Raw genomic sequence first — 20,281 nt, forward strand, 5'->3', positions numbered from 1 at the left:
TATTATTATATTATTATTATTTATTATTATTATTATTATTATTATTATTATTATTATTATTTATTTTTATATTATTATTATTATTATTATTATTATTATTATTATTATTATTATTATTATTATTATTATTATTATTATTATTATTATTATTATTATTATTATTATTATTATTATTATTATTATTATTATTATCCCACAACATCAGCTATTCAGCTCCAATATAAATACATATTTTCTCTTCCTTTCATGATCTACCTAGTTAATTTTTCTTAAACTCGAGAAGTGACTCAAACTAATAAAGAGTATAAATTCAGGAGAGAGGAATTATGTTTCAATTAAACTAATGGAAATAGCAAAAACAATTGTAAAGAAAGGAAGAAATGGCAGTTGGAGCACATGTCAACGCTTTCTCAGCATTGAAGTACCCATATGACTTGCCCATCCTTTCTAGACCTCTTACTCTCAATCTTTACCCTCCCTCCATAAATTTCTCCTGTGAACTCATCAAAATCAGGGCAAAAAGCAACAAAAAATCAATCAAATTACGTCGTAGTAAGCAGACGACAGTAAGAGCTGCAATCATGTTGCCGGAAAATGCAGTGATGAGTGACATTTGTGCCACTCTGATCTCGGGAGCTGTTGCCGGCGCTACGCTTGCCCTTTGGGAGGTCACCGCTAAATATGGCGTCTTTGACTCGGTAAATTTTTACTCTTTAATTTTATCTCGGAAAAGTTGATAGGAATAATCTCTCGTTCGCTTTTAGTGATCCCAACTATGAGTTCTTCAAAAATAATCCTAACTATACTACATATGTTTGTTTTGGTTTAAATTTATATTTTTGTTGTTAGTGATAATTTACCATAATTGAGAGGGGAAAATTGTTGGGTGCTTTAGAAATGAGATTGATAAAAGAAGGAAGTGGAGCCCAACATTATCTCTTTGTTGTTACAGCTATCTCATGTAGCACGGAAATGGGAAATGGGCGTTGATAGATTTTATAATGATATTCTGCCCACGAAGAAATTTCCTTGAGATTTCCAAAATGGGCAACTCCCACTTCAGTCAACAATGGTTATAACGTTCTGAATTACTTACAACACTTGAAATTTTAAGCTATTCACACAATCTCTTTGGATTATCTAATATGGTTAATATATAAGGTTAAACATAGTCCAATGCAGTCTTGTTAGATTTATCACGATGTATACTTTCAAAAATAGCAATTTTTTACTAATAGATAATAAAAGATATTAATGGTTAAAGTTGTGCATCGGGAGAGTGTGAAAATCCTAGTGTTGCAAGTAAATTGCATTATATTACTTATCTTTTCTTGAAGTGGTGTGCTAAAATTGTGTAATGAAAGTGCCTTTTGGTTGAACTTTATTTATTTGCTTTTTTCAAAAATAATTGGCGGCGTAGGCAATTAGTACTTATGGAAAGTGCTGTTGGAGCTTGATAAAATTCTGGATCATTATGATGTGCTTTATTAGATTCTTAGGTTTGACATTGATATCTATGATAGCAATTTGTAGTCCCCTATGCGTGGAGAGCCAACAATGACTTTTATTTGGGATTAAAGCGGAAGAATATAATGTGAAGGCATAATTTTTGAATTGTATTTTCATTTGAATCTAAACGACTATTCTTCAATTATCTTGAGGATTGAGGTCTATTATTTCGTATTTGCAATGTTTGTGGGACTTGCGTTGGTCTGTCTTTTCATCTTTACTTCTGAGTAATCTATTGGATAATACTATCAATGAATATTAATGAGTAAGCACATCTCACTTTCTCACCCCTAAAATGTCCATATGTAGTTTAGAAGCTTAGGGTTCTAGGATACGTGATTACCAAAGCATTGTTGCTTTTGCTAACGAAGTATTTTTCTATTTACAGCTTAAAAGTCCTTTTTTTATAATTATGGAGCAGGTCACTGATCGTCCTATTTTGATGAGCTAGATTAAGTTCCTATGCCGAACGATGATAAATGTTGGCAGGAGAATCTATATCTAACTATGAGAACTAAGTGGGGGTATTGTTTACTGTGATGACTCATTAATATCTTGTCCCAAATAGTTTTACAGAATTTTTTCCTAGGTTTATTGGGACGTGTTAAACATGAACTGCTTTAAGTATTTGGGGATTTTGATTGGTTCCGGTATGGAGCATTTTCTTCATTACAAATCTATGATGCACTGAACTTATGCTACTTGGGAAGCAAATGCTAAAACTGTTTGGTGGGTTTTCTTCATATTTTTTGGCCTGATTTTGAAATTTGAGATGGTATGCTTTGGCTTGTTAGTTTACAGCAGCTATGAAGCGTTAACTTGGCTTGTTGTATGTGTGTGACGATGCTATTTTGCCTTTTGGGAAATGGGCGAAACTGTGAATGCAGAAGTTGCAGCTTGGGATGTAGCTGCCATGGCAATACATGGTTCTGTTTGTATCCATGATTGTTTGATTCTGTGAGCTTGGTTTATGTGGAGTTCACAAGCAGCATCATCGACTTCCTTATGTGCGAAATAGTATGGGCTTAAGTTGAAGCTTTGATCTCGCTAAGTGAAGCAATTAGGTGGGGTTTTTTTTATGTCAACTTACATTGACTTCCAATTTGGGTGCAGCTACATGATTTCGTGAGTTTGGATCAAGCATGATGCCAAGTTCGGATCCAGCAGCGACTACTTTATTTTTATATGTAAATTGTCTTCTTGCCTTCTGTCTTGCATGAGGTTTGCTTGCAAATAATTTTATGTTGGATCAGATTACAGGAAGCTAGGTCTAAATTGCTTTCCCATGGGCAGTAGTGTGTTTTTGTAATTGGTCCAACCACTTAAAGTTAAAGCAGAAAATTGGCATATGAACCTTGTATGTACATGGTTTGCTCAATATTATAGGTAGGATCTAACTAAGTTAGCAAGTGATAAGTTTTTATATAAGCAAGTGGATGAGATTTTTTTTTCTTTTTCAAACACCCAGTAATGAATGCTATTTGTCTCTAAATACTAAAATAGTACTATCTATAAATTTAAATAGTTGTGAAAATGGTTTACAGGCTCCAAATCTCATCAAATAGTTTGACGCTCTGAAGCATGTTCCCCTATACTTGAATATTTGAATTGATAATTTCCCATGTTTGAGTTCTGGCTCCATACCCACTTGCATCTAAGTCACAGCTTCTTAGGTAGGATGTTATAAAGGAATAGGACTTGAAAATTATAGTTGCTTTTTTACTTGTTTGTGGATCATCTCATTTTCTTTAGTGGGATAATCTTGGGTTTTGAAATCGTCTGAACATTTTTTATCGATCCGCCCAAGTTTATTATTACAATGATGTTCAATCTACCGTGTTAGTTGCATTTTCTTTTTTGGGATGGAAGTGCCATCAATGATTTGTTCCTTAACTTGTACCTTTAGGAGATCATACATGCATGCCTTTTTTTTTTTTTGAACCTCGTTGCTGAGAAGATGCTTATGAGGCTTGATGGTAGAAGAGGGCTCATATACCATGTCAAAATGAGACGAGCCGACCGACCAGACCTAATCCTATTTTTTCGTACCTGTAAGGTTAAAGGAAAAACCTCATGGATACTTATAGACCATCGTTATTATATGGCTTGAAGTTAGGAAGTATTCTGTTAGGAATATTAGGGCGACAAAGATGTGTAAGTTAGATGGATGTGTGGGTGCACATTAAGAGATAAAATTTGGGACGAAAATATCCAAAAGAAGGTTGGAGTTGTGGCTATTAAGGATAAAGTAAGGGAGTACTGATTAGTATTACGTTGTTTTGGCCTTTGGGTATGTGAGAACTCAATTAGAGCATGGACTTTTGGATAAAGAGCGTCAAACATGATATAAAGAAAGTGGGTTTGTAAAGGCATCTAGCACTTGACAGAAGAGAATGGAGGCTAATGATCTTGGTTAGCAATCTTAGTGATTAACTTCCTGAGATAATATCTTGATTTGTGCACCCGATTCCATCCTGTGGGGATTAAAGCTTTGCACTGCTGTTGCTATAAAAGTATGATTAAATGTCTCAGAACCTTTCGATCTGCATCCTGAGTCCATATATGAGTTGAATTCCTTTCAAGATGTGTCCTAGAGTCTATAAATTTAGATTTTGTCCGACAATTGGAACTTTACCTGTGCTGGAGATCCGTACAATAGTCCAAACATCATAGTTTGAATTGGACTTCCTTTTTTGAGTGTCTAGTGTGTATGCAAGGAGGTAGAAGGCTTATGAAAGACTTCTTGTAAGTTAGGTTGGGAGAAAAATACTATCTTGTAGATGGGAGAGTTCTATGTAGGTCTTAGTAAGATATACGTCCAAGGAAGAGGGAGGCTTGGGTCTTGGTAACTTTGTGTGTAAGAAAATTTCCCTGAAGAGAAGTGTCGTGACTTTTTCACCTAAGAGCCTAGTTTTCTTTGGCATAGACTGATTTGTAATTGGTGTGGTCCTCAAAGGATGGATTCGATGCACTGACGGGTCCCATGCGTCCTAGTTCCTACACTAGCCCTTGGAAGGTCATCTTACAGAGTTACAAGTACGATTGCAAATTTTCCCTTGTACATAAAAAGTGGGTAATGAAGGGCATCTTGTCTTATTGGAGAGTTCTTTGGTAGGGAGCAGACTGTACTATCCTTCTTTTTTGCCTCCATAGGCTCTCTACAGCTCATCATTCATTATGCTCCATTATGGTGCGAGTTGGTGTTGGCCTCTTCTCACTTACATCTCGAGCATCCTTGACATCAGAATCTTTCACATGCTTTGCGTAAAGCTTCTAATGCAACTTTTTCCTCTTTGTACCTTTGCTTGAAAGGGGGAGGATCAAAAGCAGGTCAAAGTTTTCTGTGTCTTGCTAGTTTGAAGGAAATTATTGTGAGAATATGGATGTTTGGAGGCTAAAGAAGTCGCTGTCCCCTCATGTGTACATTTTGTGTTTGACAATTAGGGAGACTGGGAATCACTTATTTGTGCACCGTGAGGTGGCAGCAATTCGTTGGGATAATTTTTTGATTAGTTGGTTTCGTTCGGTTGCTCGTTTTACTATTTTAGATTATCTTCTGGTTCGACATGTGCGGTTTGGGAGGAAACAGGGAAAAATTGTGGGGTTGCCTTTTTGTTGTTGTGTGGGTGCTTTGGCTGGAGAATAATAGGATATTTTGTGCTCGAATGTTTTCTTTGAATTTCTTATGGGATCGAAATCCGAATAATGCGTTATGTTCCTTGAGGCAGATTCCCATGGGGCTTTTCTTGGCGTGTTTGTGTCTAATGTAATGAGAGATTGGAGTTGTCTTCTTCCTTTTGCTGGAGTTATGGTGATCTTCTGATCCCCTCTTTGTATTGTATCATTTATGCAGCTTCCTGTGCTTCTGTCATTCTGCCTCCTTGCTTGATCGACAATCGAATAGGAACTCAGTGCAAGCATTGTTCTTCTAGCTCACATGCTATGACGTGTATTCTTTTGCCTTTTCAACTCTGCCACTCCCTGCATTTTTACCTGCTAATTTACTTTGTTTTCATGAGCGCTAGTGTTAATCATATTTCTTTAATAATATAGTTAGAGCTAAATCACCAAATTTCCTTGTAGCTTTTTCTTCTTATAGCAATTTAGGAGATCTTTCTTCTTCTTCTTCTTCTTCTTCTTCACTATTTCTATTTTAATTTTTCTTATGTTCTTAGAAATTGAACAGGAAGCTTGTGCATACTAGCATTGGGATAGTTTTCATGCTTTGCTGGCCATTATTCAGGTAGTCTTGTAGACCTAGTATTATTTAATTAGTTTTATTACTGCAAACAATATGTGATGAGTTGGCATATTGACTGCTGCAGCTCTGGGTATCGTGGTGCACTTTTAGCTAGTCTTATTCCTGGAGTGAATATAATACGCATGCTTCTGATTGGATCTGGAATTTATAAGGATGAAGCCACTGTCAAGTCAATGAGCAGATATGGCGACTACAGGTGACTATTTTCAGATTTATGTGTTAACATTATGTTATGCAAGATGATATGCTAGAAATGGTCTCTGCCTCTATCTTATCTAAATATCTCTCCCTTGTCCTAGCTCTACTTGATGCATCCAAGGGAGTTAATGTAGTCCGTTTAATTTAGAATCTAATCTTACATAAGAAAAATAAAAAGTTCATTGCCGTTGTTGCTATGCTGCCTTGTGGATCATCTCTTATAATTTAGATACCCCATGCTCTTTGGGTCTTGAATTAGTTGATGCTGTTAAACTTCTAAAGGTACTACATACATTGACTAGCTGCTGGCAAAGTTTTTGTCTTTCACTGTCGGCTTTTGCGTTGTTTTTATTTTTCATGGCCTTTTTCTGCTTCAGGGAACTTCTCAAGGGACCTCTTTACTATGTATTGTCTATCACATTTGCTTGTATAGTATTTTGGAGGACTTCCCCGATTGGGATTGCTGCAATTTCTAACCTATGTGCTGGAGATGGTAAGTAAGCATTCATGTTTTTGTTACTTGTTTAAGTATGAGGTATGAAATACATTGTCGAATCCTTCATTTTAAATCACAATATAGAAAAAGCCATTTTGACACTTTCATATGAAGAAATAAGAAGTAACCCTAAACAGATAAAACGGCTTACAGAGAAAAGTGATCTATGATTAGAGTATGGAGATATGAGAGGTGCGAAGGAGATGAGTGTTATGGACTGATCCAGGAAAAGGATCCCACATCGACCGTATGGGAGATTGGTGTGTGGTTTATATAGAACAATGGGCTCTCCTCCTCTTGAGCTAGCTTTTGGGAAGTGCATTCCTATTGTTCTATAACAAATGGTAGTTAGCCGTGACCAACGTAGCCGTGACCAACGAGGACGTTGGTCCTTATGGGGGGACGAATTTTATGAACTGATCCAGGGAAAGGATCCGACATCGACCGTATGGGAGGTTGGTGTGTGGTTTATATAGGACAATGGGCTCTCCTCCTCTTGAGCTAGCTTTTGGGAAGTGCATTCCTATTGTCCTATAATAATGAGGAACAAGAAGATAACAATGATTTTTTAATCAAAGAGATTAATGGTCAACTTACGAGGTATATTACCTTAGAGTTGGTTGTATTAGTCCCTTAAGTAATATGCATTAGAGTTTTACCTAAAATATTAGGTCACTTGCAAAGTCTAGTTATTCAGCTCTTAACTTCCTAGTATTATACTTTTTTTTTTTTGTTTTTTTGAGGGAAAACTTCCTAGTATTATACTTGATGTTAACTTTAATTTATGACTCAAATAGAAGACTAATTGTGACATGTTGGAGATAGAAATCATCCACAAATAATTAAATTATGGTATTCAGTCAGTTCTTTTCCAATGACCCGGAATCCAAGGTGGTTAATCATTTAGGGATGTAGGGACTAATCTTTTTCAGGAGAATCTGGTGTGAGCCGTAAATGCAATGTTCGTTGCTTCTCTATGGTGGAGTTAATGGAGGGACTAATATCTTTATGGAATATGGACTTATAAAATTTTCGCTCCTTTTCTGGAGTTTATGGAAGTGCAAAGGAAGTTACGTTAGTACAAGTAGGAAGAAAGGAAGTGATAGTTCAAATGGAATATATTCTTGTCTCCAGTTTTGTCCTAGTCAAAAGAAGGTAATGCATCATATTGTGTGTTATTGTCGTATTTTGGTCGGAAAAATAGGAAGTAGTTTTGTGGATTGTTAAAGGGACTAGAGCAACAAGGCAGTGTAGTGGCTATTAGATACAAGCTTGAAGCAAACAAATCAGATTGATATATGCTCATAAGGGCTTCCTCTAACCAAGATTCTAGTGCAATACATTATTAAGGTGGCGTTACCACATTTTCTTGGTTATAGTTTATAACTTATTTAGTTTGGGGCTTGGCTTATGTTATCTATAATTTATTTTTCCACCCTAAATGGTAATATATATTCCTATTTGTTCTCAATTTTTTAATTACATGTAGGCCCCATAGGGATCCTAACTCAGGTTAGTGCCTTGGGAGGTTAACACAAGAGGAGGCGGGTGATGAGGAATTGAACCCAGTGGGTAGTGTTGGAGGCTATTGCCTCACCATCTCCTCTAACTTGCATCTTTGGTCGTATATTTATCATTATTGTTTGTAGATAGTATAAGACATAAATATTGTTCATATACTTTATAATTTATATCCCTATGTCCTAAAGTAAAAGTCTCCAAAATTTGCCACTGATCCCAAGTATAAGTTTATAACCATATCCCCCCCCCCCCCCCCCCCCCCCGTTTTCCCAATTAATATTACCTTTTTCACATAGAGCACAAGTATATCATTTCAATTTTTACATGAAAAACTCTTCACTATGCATCCTAAACTGATATTTGAGCATTGCGTTGCCACTTACAATATTTTCACATAGAGCACAAGTATATCATTTCAATTTTTACATGAAAAACTCTTCACTATGCATCCTAAACTGATATTTGAGCATTGCGTTGCCACTTACAATATTTCAGGTTTGGCTGATATTGTGGGGAGACGGTTAGGCAAGCATAAACTTCCTTATAATAAAACGAAGTCCTATGCTGGTACCATTTCTATGGCAACTGCTGGCTTTGTGGCGTCAGTTGCGTAAGTTGCGGTTTTCTCTCAAAGTTCTTTCCATTTATTTGTAGCTGGTTTATTGACTCTGCTGTCTAACAGGTACATGCACTATTTTTCTCTGTTCGGGTTCATGCAACAAAGCTGGGATTTGGTATTGCGCTTCTTGTTTGTGTCTATCATTAGTTCGCTTGTGGAGTCATTGCCTATAAGCACGCAGCTTGATGACAATCTCACAGTTCCACTCGCTTCATTTTTGGTTGGAGGCCTTGTCTTTTGATGTCAAAAGTATTCTTTGCATGTGCAAGTGCAATATTTGACACGAATGTATCGATTTTTAATATTGTATCCTTTCGTCAAACTCAAATTCAAACCATGCCAAAATGTATTCTGAACTGGACATGTATGTCATTGAAGCAAAGAATTTCTTTTGGTAGGGTCCGAAACTAGGAATGGCAACGGGTCGGACATGGACTGGATTATGCGTAATCTGACTCCGACCCTACCGGAAGTCGGATTTTAAATCTGAATCCGACCCCGACTCCGACACCCGACTCAAAAATTCCAAATCCGAACCAACTTAAAATCCGAACTTCCGACTTCAAATCCGATTCGACTTAAAATCCGAACATCTGACTCCGAACTCGATCATAATTATTTTTCTGCCCATTTTTTTATAATAGAAGAGTCTACTATAATACGATAATCTAATTATTATAATTTATTCTAATAATCATATGGAAATCTTATATAGTACAAATAATCTAAATATTACTATTATTTTTAGAAATCATTTCTTTAATGGGAAATACCTATATAGTAATACATTTGATTGATAGTCGAAGTCAGGTTATACATAAATTATACATTAACATAAATAAGAAAAAAGGATCGATTGACTCAAAGTCGGAGTCGGATTCGGATGTCGGATTATTTTATGAGATCCGACTCCAACCCTCCTCCGACTCGGAGTCGGACTTTTTTAACGGGGTCGGAGTTGGATTACTTTTTTGTCGGAGTTGACTTGGATTTTTTCCTTTGGATAGGAGCGGACTAGGGTCGGATCCAGACTGGATTGTCATCCCTAAATGAAAGGTTGTATTTTATTTAATGATTCAAAGGAAAATGTATGCGATAACATGATTTGCTATCTTTGTTATCAAATTAATGCAAATATATTCATATTCAAGGCCTTGAAATGCATCTTTCACCATTAAATATTTGAGTTCGTATTGTGTCGGACTCGTCCGACACTGTAATAGCCCTAAGAAGCCCTAACTCAAAACCCTGATTATGTGCTAAAGCATGAGATCGTATTAAAGTAACTACAGAGCAGTCTAATTGTGTATTTCCTATGATATTATGTTTAATTAGTTAACTTATATGTTTTACGTAAGTTAATTGACTACTTCATATAGAGTTATAGGATTTTAAGGTTCTAGGTGGAAGATAGTTACTTGAAACTATCAGTTATGCTAAGTTTCATTTGGTTGTAGTGCTTAAAGTAGATTAGAATACTCTCCAACACCATACGAGGACAAAAGTAGGTAAGATCTACCATTATTATTGGCTAAGAAGACTTTGGAAACCAATAGATAAGTTGAAAAGTCCTTGAGAGCCTTAAACATTAAGATTGTGAAAATCGTATAGAGATTGTTTTATCGGGTAATGAAGACCTTCCAATTAAAGAGCCTTTCGGGATTGAATCCGAGCTCAGAACCTAACCAAACTTGATATATGACATGCTTAAGATGTCTTAAGGTTAAAATGGTCATTTAAGCCCAAGAATTACGTGGCTTAATAAGGTAAATTGCTTACATAGTGAAACCTGGCCAGCTGAAATTACAGCTCAGACCTATCCTCAAAGAAAGCTGCTTAGCAGCTACTCAAGTGTCGATCTCTCAAATCCCTTTGAATGCATGATAGCCAACACCAAAGGCTAACACCCAAGCAAGAATCACCCAAGAAACTCCAAGAAACCGACGTTGCCCAGATCACTTTTCCCTCCTCCTTGGGTACCGCCAAAACAGGCTATAAAAGGCTGTTCTGGGTTTTCGTCTCCTTTCTCATATTTTCTCCTCTTTGACACCTACTTTTCTCTACATATAACTCTTCTAAACATCCATACAGAGTTGTACAAGCTTTGGTTCCAACCTTTAGACCATAAAATCATATAGAAAACCTTGTTCAAAGATCACATAAGTTGCTGTAAGTTCAACAGTTTACATCTCTTGTATTTAAGCTTATTTTTCATATCTATAAGCTTGTTGAAACTAATATTTAGCATTTTATACATTCAGGGGAAGCTGTAGGAGTAGTTAACCAAGTGAATTAAGGAATTTCGTGAGCTTTAAGCATCCTTAGCTAAGGTACACACTTAGTTTGGTTTAATCTAGAGATTTTCACTCTTATAGTTAAGTGATTGTTTCTTTCTTGTGTAAAGCATGTTTATGAAATGAATTTCTGTATGATATGTGTGTTATTATGTGTATATAGAGTATATTACATAAGTATAACATGCTAAGGTTCATTAGAGATGTTTCAATTGACTTAAACAACACTTATACACTAAGTCATTACGATTATGCTTCTAAATGGGATGTGCTTAGTACATGAACTTATATAGTAATTGATAATTGGTAATCTCTTTATGAAATAGATGTTGGAGTATTATTTAAGTCCCTAATACATAATTGGTTAAGTTCTATCAAAGTTATTATGTTAAAAACCAGTTTTAAGTATGAAAACCCTAAATCTTCTCAACTATCAAAGTAAGGGTAATTGAAAGGAGTTGATAAGAGTTCTGAGTATTAAGGATGAGTTGATAAGGATTTTGAGTATTGAGGTTTAAAGTATAAACCATTAAATATCTTATTTTATAAATATGAAAGTGAGGCATGAATAGGCACCCCGAGTTAGGGCGGGTAGAGTTCCTAGCTGTTGCCTTCCAGGAGAGGCTAATTCCTGGCGTTATAGGACATGTCCGGGTAAGTCTTGCAATCATAACAATAAAAGGCTGGGTGACGACCCTCACTAGTTTGGAGACAGCTGGTACTGCGTGGTACCCCTCTCCACTCGCGTTCATGCCAAACGATTGATTTTGTGAAACCATAGTAACTAAGTTAAGGGTGATTATCTGTTATTATAACTATGTGTAGTTTTCAAAATACACCTAAACTTGTATTTTCTATTATACAGTGTGTACTCAGCTTTGCTGATTGTTTTGTCATTTCTGTGGCCTGTCACTCGGTGGGTGGCAGAGTTTGATTTTGATGCAGGTTGGTACAAGGATATGTGATGAAGGTTTTTACTTTTGAATATACTTTCAATAATGTAAATTAAGTAATGACATCTATATACATATGTTTACATAGTTAAGCAAGTGATAGACTACTGAACTTTAGTCAGTTTTTGGTGTATGTAACCTAAGAGCTCTTATGAGGACAGCTTTGTATGCATTAAGTAATGTATAAAGTATGTTTTTGAGGTAATTCGATATTCTCTTCCTTATAATTTGAGAATGTCATGGTAATAGTCCAAATCTTAGTTTGATAATGCTTCCGTTGTGATTAAACGATGTTGATTAAGATTAGTGGAGGTTTGGGCTGTTACAAGTGGTATCTGAGCTAAATTAAGACATTAGAATGTATAAGTATGACTATTCTATGTTATTATAAGGTGATTACTATGAAGTTTGAGTTGGACTAGTTGTTTATTGATGTTATGGTTTGATGATGTAGATGAATCCAGGAAGTAGAGGGGAGAAGAAAACCCATATGCTCGTCCGGAAGTTCAAGCTTATACATTAGTAAAGACTTTGCCTTTGAATGATCCATGGAGAGATCTTATGGAAGAATACTGGAAGATATTAGATATTATATTCCTGACAGAGAATTAAGGGGGTCAGAAATCGACTATGTTACGATAGACAAGAAGTTGATACAATGGAATGTCACGGTTGAGGAAGTTTATAGGAGGATCCAAGAAGTGGATCGTAAGGGGAGAAAAGAGGTACTATCATAACATATGAAGAGTATAAGACTAGGAAAATGAAGGAAATAGAAGCTCAAATAGATTGGGAAAATGCTAGAATGGATGGTGGTAACAAGAATAAGGAAGTGCCTCCTAAAAAGAGGAAGTTGAGGATGAAGCAGGTCCTAGTAGGATAACTAAAAGCAGGGTTGAAGAAGTTAATCAGCCCGAGAAAGACCATAAGGAAATTGAGTATATAAATATTAGTTCTGATAGTGAAGAAATTGAAGAGGAGGATCCGGAAATGGAAATAGAAGAGGTTGAGATAGAAGATGACGGAATAGAAGATCAGAACATAGAAGGAGATGAAGATATCGAAGATGAAATCAGTTACTCTTATGAGGGTAGCTCAAGTTACGATTCGGATTTCAAACCAGGACAGATAGATTCAGGGAGTAGTAGTGACAGCGGTTACGTACGAGATACTTTTCGACTAGATTAGATTGTTGGAAGGAACTTAAAGTGAAAATGATCTTTTTTTTTGGGTATATGATGTTAGGATATATAAGTATACTAACTTTTGGGCCTATGAGCCTGTATATGTATTAGAATATAGTAGTATTAACTAATGTAAATAGTATATACATATGTAGCTAGTATTATTGATTACTCGGATATGGTTGTATAAGTTGAAACTATATGCTTCTATATAAGAGCAAATTTTGGTGTGCATATGTGATTGTTCTTTACTTTACTTTTATGTTATGTGCTTAATTTAATAAGCAGGGAAGGTAATAGTATTTCATTTTCTTTAATTAGGATGGTAGGAACTAGAGCTGGTGCTTCATCATCAGGATCTGGTGACTCAACTCACCAAATGGAGGCTAGAATTAACCAGTTAGAAAATATGAATACCCGATTGTTGAATCTGTTGGAGAATAACCAGGCAAATAAGGATACAGATGATGAGGGAAAGTTTTATAAAAGGTTAGCATCACACAATCCTAGGACTTATGATGGGGAACCTGATCCAGTAAAGTTCGAGGATTGGATCGCTTATATGGAAAAACTCCTGGATATGGTGAATTGTCCAACCAATCTAAGAGTGAAGTTAGCATCATTCTATTTAGATGGACAAGCAGATATGTGGTGGAAGACTGTGAAAAATATTGCTCAACGACCTGATTTTACTTGGGATAAGTTCCTTGAGAAATTACGGGAAAGGTTTTATCCTCCAGCACTTCAGACTAAGAAGGAGTGTGAATTCCTTACCTTACGTCAGGGTAAGATGTCGATAGTAGAATATACGGCGAAGTTTGTCGAGCTATCCCGATTCGCACCTGACTTAGTGAAGTCGGAAAAGTTCAAGGTGACACGGTATTTCGAAGGATTGAATTTCACTTATCAGAAGAGAATTGGACATTGTATCAATTTTCAAGAATTATATGATAGAGCATTGGCGCAAGAAAGGATTAGTGAAAAAGAGAACGAAATAAACAAAAGAAGGAATTTTGGTAGCGAGGAAGAAGAGAAAAGTAAGAAGCCTCGAGTTGTTCAACCGATTGTACGTACGCCAAACTTTCAACAACCTACTCAACCAAAAATCGAGGATGTTTTCGATGTGGAAGGATGCATTTTGGAAGGAATTGTGAAGGAAAGTCTATATGTTTTGAGTGCAAGAAACCTGGGCACATTGCTAAAGACTGCCCCGAAACGACTAAGAAGAATGTGAAGGAAGCTGGATATGTAAGAACACAAACTGGACCTAGCAGATTCGGAATGAGTAATGCAAAAGGGAACCAAGGTGCATCGACTTTTAATCGCAATAATCAAAGAGGATCGTATGCCAATCCAGGGAAGGTAGCTGGAAGAATGTATGCCATGGGCACTGAAGAAGAGGCACAACCCGAGTTTGTCGAAAATGATAATCTGGATGCCAATGGAAGCGGGGAGGCTGAACTTGTTAAAGATGGAGGTAATGTAATCTCCGGAACTTTCCTTGTGAATTATGTACCTGCATATGTTCTTTTTGATTCTGGAGCATCCAACTCCTTTATATCCCATTCGTTGCTTAAAAGATTGAATCCAACCCCAAAACAGTCAAAAATTGACTTAGCAATAGACCTTCCTGATGGTTTACGAGTTAAGTGTGAGAATTTATGTAAAGAATGTTGTATAAGTATAGCGGGTACTGAGTTGATGGCCGATTTGGTACAATTTGAATTAGGGTATTATGATGTAATTTTGGGAATGGACTGGCTTAGTAAATATGAAGCTGTAATTGAATGTGAAGCACAGACGATCCAGTTAAAAACTCCACAAGGTGGTAAAATCGTATATCAAGGAGTTATGAAGAAATCGAGAGTGAAAATTGTTTCCATGATGAAGATTGCTAAGGAGGTAAGAAGAGGGAGAAATGCTTATTTGTGCCATGTAATTGACACAACCACAAGTCCCTTAAAAGTAGAAGAAATTCCGATAGTGAAGGAATTCCCAGATGTATTTCCGGAAGAATTACCTGGATTACCCCCTAGACGTGTAGTGAACTTTCACATCGATTTAGTGCCAGGAGCTACGCCTATTTCCAGAAGTCCATACCGTATGGCCCCTGCAGAGATGGTTGAATTAAAGAAACAATTAGAGGAGTTGTTGCAGAAGGGATACATTAGACCAAGTGTATCTCCATGGGGAGCCCCTGTGTTATTCGTTAAGAAGAAAGATGGAACAATGAGACTGTGTATAGATTACAGGGAGATTAATAAAATTACAGTCAAGAATAGATATCCTCTTCCTAGAATAGATGATTTATTTGACCAGTTAAAAGGTGTTGAGGTTTTCTCCAAGATAGATTTGAGATCAGGATACCATCAAATGAGGATTGCTGATGAAGATATTTCTAAAACAGCGTTTAGAACAAGATATGGTCATTATGAGTTTGTGGTAATGCCTTTTGGGTTGACAATGCTCCAGCTGCATTTATGGATTTAATGCAGAGATATTTTAAGGCTTATTTAGATCAATTCGTAGTGGTCTTTATTGATGATATACTAGTGTATTCGAAGAATAAAAGAGACCACGAGGATCATTTACGGATAGTATTAAATGTACTGAGAGAAAAGAAGTTATATGCTAAGTTAAGTAAGTGTAATTTTTGGTTATCTGAAGTATCATTCTTAGGGCATGTAATTTCAAAAGAGGGAGTGATGGTTGATCCTGAGAAGATAAAGGCGATTGTGGAATGGCCAGTACCAACAAATATTTCAGAAGTACGGAGTTTTATGGGTTTAGCAGGGTATTATAGGAAGTTTGTGGATAACTTTTCAAGGATTTCCCTACCTATTACATCACTGATACGGAAAAATGTGAAATTCCAATGGTCGGAAAAATGTGAGAAGGCTTTTCAAGAATTGAAGCGAAAGCTAACTAGCGCACCCGTGTTAACCCTGCCGACTGATAAGGAGGAATATGAGATATACAGTGATGCATCAAAAGAAGGGTTGGGATGTGTATTGATGCAGAAAGGGAAAGTTATAGCTTATGCCTCTAGACAATTGAGACCTCATGAGGGAAATTATCCTGTGCACGACTTGGAGACACTATCTATATGGTGTTCCATGTAAAATCTTTACTGATCATAAAAGTTTAAAGTATATCTTCACACAGAAGGAATTGAATATGCGACAGCGAAGGTGGTTGGAATTGATCAAGGACTATGAGATAGACATCCAATATCATCCAGGAAAAGCCAATCGAGTGGCTGATGCTCTAAGTCGAATACCTAGAAGAATGGTGAATGGACTCATTTCTGTACCACAAGAAATTTATGAGGAGATGAGGAGATTAGACCTAGTCATTGTACAAAAAGGAGAAGCTCAAGGTATCCTTAATGCAATGACTATTCAACCAACTTTATTCGATGAAATTATTCAGAAACAACAACATGACCCATTCCTGAATGACATAAGATGTAAGATAGAAAATGGGGAATCTACTGATTTTCACCTTCATGAGAATGGAGGTATTATGATTCATAATCGATGGTGTATTCCAGATGACCGTGAATTGAAGGATAAAATTTTAAGGGAATCCCATAATAGCCCTTATTCCATTCACCCAGGAAGAGATAAACTTGTGAAGGACCTCAAGAAAACATTTTGGTGGAAGGGACTTAAACGAGATGCTTCGAGATTTGTGGCAAAGTGTTTGACATGTCAAAAGATTAAATTCGATCGAGGGAAGATGCATCCCTTTACCAATACCTGATTGGAAGTGGGACTCTGTATCTATGGATTTTATCATAGGATTGCCTCGCTCAAGAAAGTCAAAAGATTCTATATGGGTGATTGTGGACAGACTGACAAAGACGGGTAGATTTATTGCCATGAAGACTACTTGGACAATGAAGCAGATGGCAGATGCATATATTCAAGAGATCATACGATTGCATGGTACCCCACGGACTATCATCTCCGATAGAGATACTCGTTTTCTATCCCATTTTTGGGAGAAGTTACAAGAAGCATTTGGAACACGACTAAATATGAGTACAGCATTTCATCCGTCTACTGATGGACAGACAGAAAGAACAATTCAAACACTAGAAGACATGCTACGAGCTTGTGTAATGGAACTCCAAGGATCATGGGAGGATCATTTAGCACTAATTGAGTTTTCATATAATAATAGCCATCATTCAAGCATTGGAATGGCTCCTTATGAAGCACTGTACGGTCGAAGGTGTCGTATGCCGATATGTTGGGATGACTTAAATTATCAAGTATCAACTGGACCTGAATTAATTCAAGAGACAATGGAGCATATTAAAATGATTCAGGAAAAGATGAAAGCGGCACAAGATCGTCAGAAGAAGTATGCTGACTTAAGAAGGAGAAAGTTAGAATTTGAAGTTGGAGATAAAGTATTTCTCAAGATTTCACCTACACGGGGAGTGAAAAGATTTGGAGCAAAGGGGAAACTAAGTCCAAAGTATGTCGGTCCATATGAGATTCTGAGTAGAGTTGGAGAGGTAGCATACGAACTTGCTCTACCCGTGGAACTGTCCAAAGTACATAAGTGTTTCATGTGTCTCAATTGAGGAAATATATTCATGACCCATCCCACGTGCTATCCTATGAACCACTGAAGATAGATGAGACATTAACATATGAAGAAAAACCGTTACAAATATTAGACCATCGAGAAAAAGTATTAAGACAGAAAACAATTCCGCTTGTAAAGGTGTTGTGGTCTAATACGGAGAAGAAGAGCTACTTGGGAAAAAGAATCTGATATGCGGGATCGATATCCACAATTATTCCAATAAGGTAAATATTTCAAGTTTCGAGGACGAAACTTCTTTTAAGAGGGGTAGAATGTAATAGCCCTAAGAAGCCCTAACTCAAAACCCTGATTATGTGCTAAAGCATGAGATCGTATTAAAGTAACTACAGAGCAGTCTAACTGTGTATTTCCTATGATATTATGTTTAATTAGTTAACTTATATGTTTTACGTAAGTTAATTGACTACTTCATATAGAGTTATAGGATTTTAAGGTTCTAGGTGGAAGATAGTTACTTGAAACTATCAGTTATGCTAAGTTTCATTTGGTTGTAGTGCTTAAAGTAGATTAGAATACTCTCCAACACCATACGAGGACAAAAGTAGGTAAGATCTACCATTCTTATTGGATAAGAAGACTTTGGAAACCAATAGATAAGTTGAAAAGTCCTTGAGAGCCTTAAACATTAAGATTGTGAAAATCGTATAGAGATTGTTTTATCGGGTAACGATGACCTTCCAGTTAAAGAGCCTTTCGGGATTGAATCCGAGCTCAGAACCTAACCAAACTTGATATATGACATGCTTAAGATGTCTTAAGGTTAAAATGGTCATTTAAGCCCAAGAATTACGTGGCTTAATAAGGTAAATTGCTTACATAGTAAAACCTGGCCAGCTGAAATTACAGCTCAGACCTATCCTCAAAGAAAGCTGCTTAGCAGCTACTCAAGTGTCGATCTCTCAAAGCCCTTTGAATGCATGATAGCCAACACCAAAGGCTAACACCTCAAGCAAGAATCACCCAGAAACTCCAAGAAACCGACGTTGCCCAGATCACTTTTCCCTCCTCCTTGGGTACCGCCAGAACAGGCTATAAAAGGCTGTTCTGGGTTTTCGTCTCCTTTCTCATATTTTCTCCTCTTTGACACCCACTTTTCTCTACATAAACTCTTCTAAACATCCATACAGAGTTGTACAACTTTGGTTCCAACCTTTAGACCATAAAATCATATAGAAAACCTTGTTCAAAGATCACATAAGTTGCTGTAAGTTCAACAGTTTACATCTCTTGTATTTAAGCTTAGTTTTTCATATCTATAAGCTTGTTGAAACTAATCTTTAGCATTTTATACATTCAGGGGAAGCTGTAGGAGTAGTTAACCAAGTGAATTAAGGAATTTCGTGAGCTTTAAGCATCCTTAGCTAAGGTACACACTTAGTTTGGTTTAACCTAGAGATTTTCCACTCTTATAGTTAAGTGATTGTTTCTTTCTTGTGTAAAGCATGTTTATGAAATGAATTTATGTATGATATGTGTATTATTATGTGTATATTGAGTATATTACATAAGTATAACATGCTAAGGTTCATTAGAGATGTTTCAATTGACTTAAACAACACTTATACACTAAGTCATTACGATTATGCTTCTAAATGGGATGTGCTTAGTACATGAACTTATATAGTAATTGATAATTGGTAATCTCTTGATGAAATAGATGTTGGAGTATTATTTAATTCCTAAGACATAATTGGTTAAGTTCTATCAAAGTTATTATGTTAAAAACTAGTTTTAAGTATGAAAACCCTAAATCTTCTCAACTATAAAGTAAGGGTAATTGAAAGGAGTTGATAAGAGTTCTGAGTATTAAGGATGAGTTGATAAGGATTTTGAGTATTGAGGTTTAAAGTATAAACCATTAAATATCTTATTTTATAAATATGAAAGTGAGGCATGAATAGGACCCCGAGTTAGGGCGGGTAGAGTCCTAGCTGTTGCCTTCCAAGAGGGGCTAATTCCTGGCGTTATAGGACATGTCCGGGTAAGTCTTGCAAGCATAACAATAAAAGGCTGGGTGACGACCCTCACTAGTTTGGAGACAGCTGGTATCGCGTGGTACCCCTCTCCACTCGCGTTCATGCCAAACGATTGATTTTGTGAAACCATAGTAACTAAGTTAAGGGTGATTATCTGTTATTATAACTATGTGTTAGTTTTCAAATACACCTAAACTTGTATTTTCTATTATACAGTGTGTACTCAGCTTTGCTGATTGTTTTGTCATTTCTGTGGCCTGTCACTCGGTGGGTGGCAGAGTTTGATTTTGATGCAGGTTGGTACAAGGATATGTGATGAAGGTGTTTACTTTTGTAATAGACTTTCAATAATGTAAATTAAGTAATGACCTCTATATAATATGTTTACATAGTTAAGCAAGTTATAGACTACTGAACTTTAGTCAGTTTTTGGTGTATGTAACCTAAGAGCTCTTATGAGGACAGCTTTGTATGCATTAAGTAATGTATAAAGTATGTTTTTGAGGTAATTCGATATTCTCTTCCTTATAATTTGAGAATGTCATGGTAATAGTCCAAATCTTAGTTTGATAACGCTTCCGTTGTGATTAAACGATGTTGATTAAGATTAGTGGAAGTTTGGGCTGTTACAGACACAATCAGCCCGT

At 36.3% G+C, this 20,281-nt stretch overlaps 1 protein-coding gene across 1 annotated transcript; it reads left to right on the forward strand.

The window, feature by feature from the left end:
- The first annotated feature begins 302 nt into the window (after positions 1-302).
- Positions 303-8,996, forward strand: LOC104903117 (farnesol kinase, chloroplastic). Its single transcript, XM_010691110.4, has 6 exons — positions 303-698; positions 5,685-5,752; positions 5,835-5,966; positions 6,346-6,461; positions 8,481-8,595; positions 8,668-8,996. The coding sequence occupies exons 1-6, from the start codon at positions 381-383 to the stop codon at positions 8,843-8,845; spliced, it is 927 nt and encodes a 308-aa protein (XP_010689412.1). The 5' UTR covers positions 303-380; the 3' UTR covers positions 8,846-8,996.
- Positions 8,997-20,281: the final 11,285 nt, after the last annotated feature.

This window comes from Beta vulgaris, chromosome 9, assembly GCF_026745355.1.
Source record: "Beta vulgaris subsp. vulgaris cultivar EL10 chromosome 9, EL10.2, whole genome shotgun sequence".
NCBI classification, from domain to species: domain Eukaryota; kingdom Viridiplantae; phylum Streptophyta; class Magnoliopsida; order Caryophyllales; family Amaranthaceae; genus Beta; species Beta vulgaris.

Bases quoted from the DNA above. Each gene is read 5' to 3' on its own strand.
- LOC104903117 (XM_010691110.4), top strand. From the start codon at position 381: ATGGCAGTTGGAGCACATGTCAACGCTTTCTCAGCATTGAAGTACCCA. The intron at 5,753-5,834 runs GTAGTCTTGTAG...TGACTGCTGCAG, and splicing joins CTTTGCTGGCCATTATTCAG to CTCTGGGTATCGTGGTGCAC. The intron at 5,967-6,345 runs GTGACTATTTTC...TTTCTGCTTCAG, and splicing joins AGCAGATATGGCGACTACAG to GGAACTTCTCAAGGGACCTC.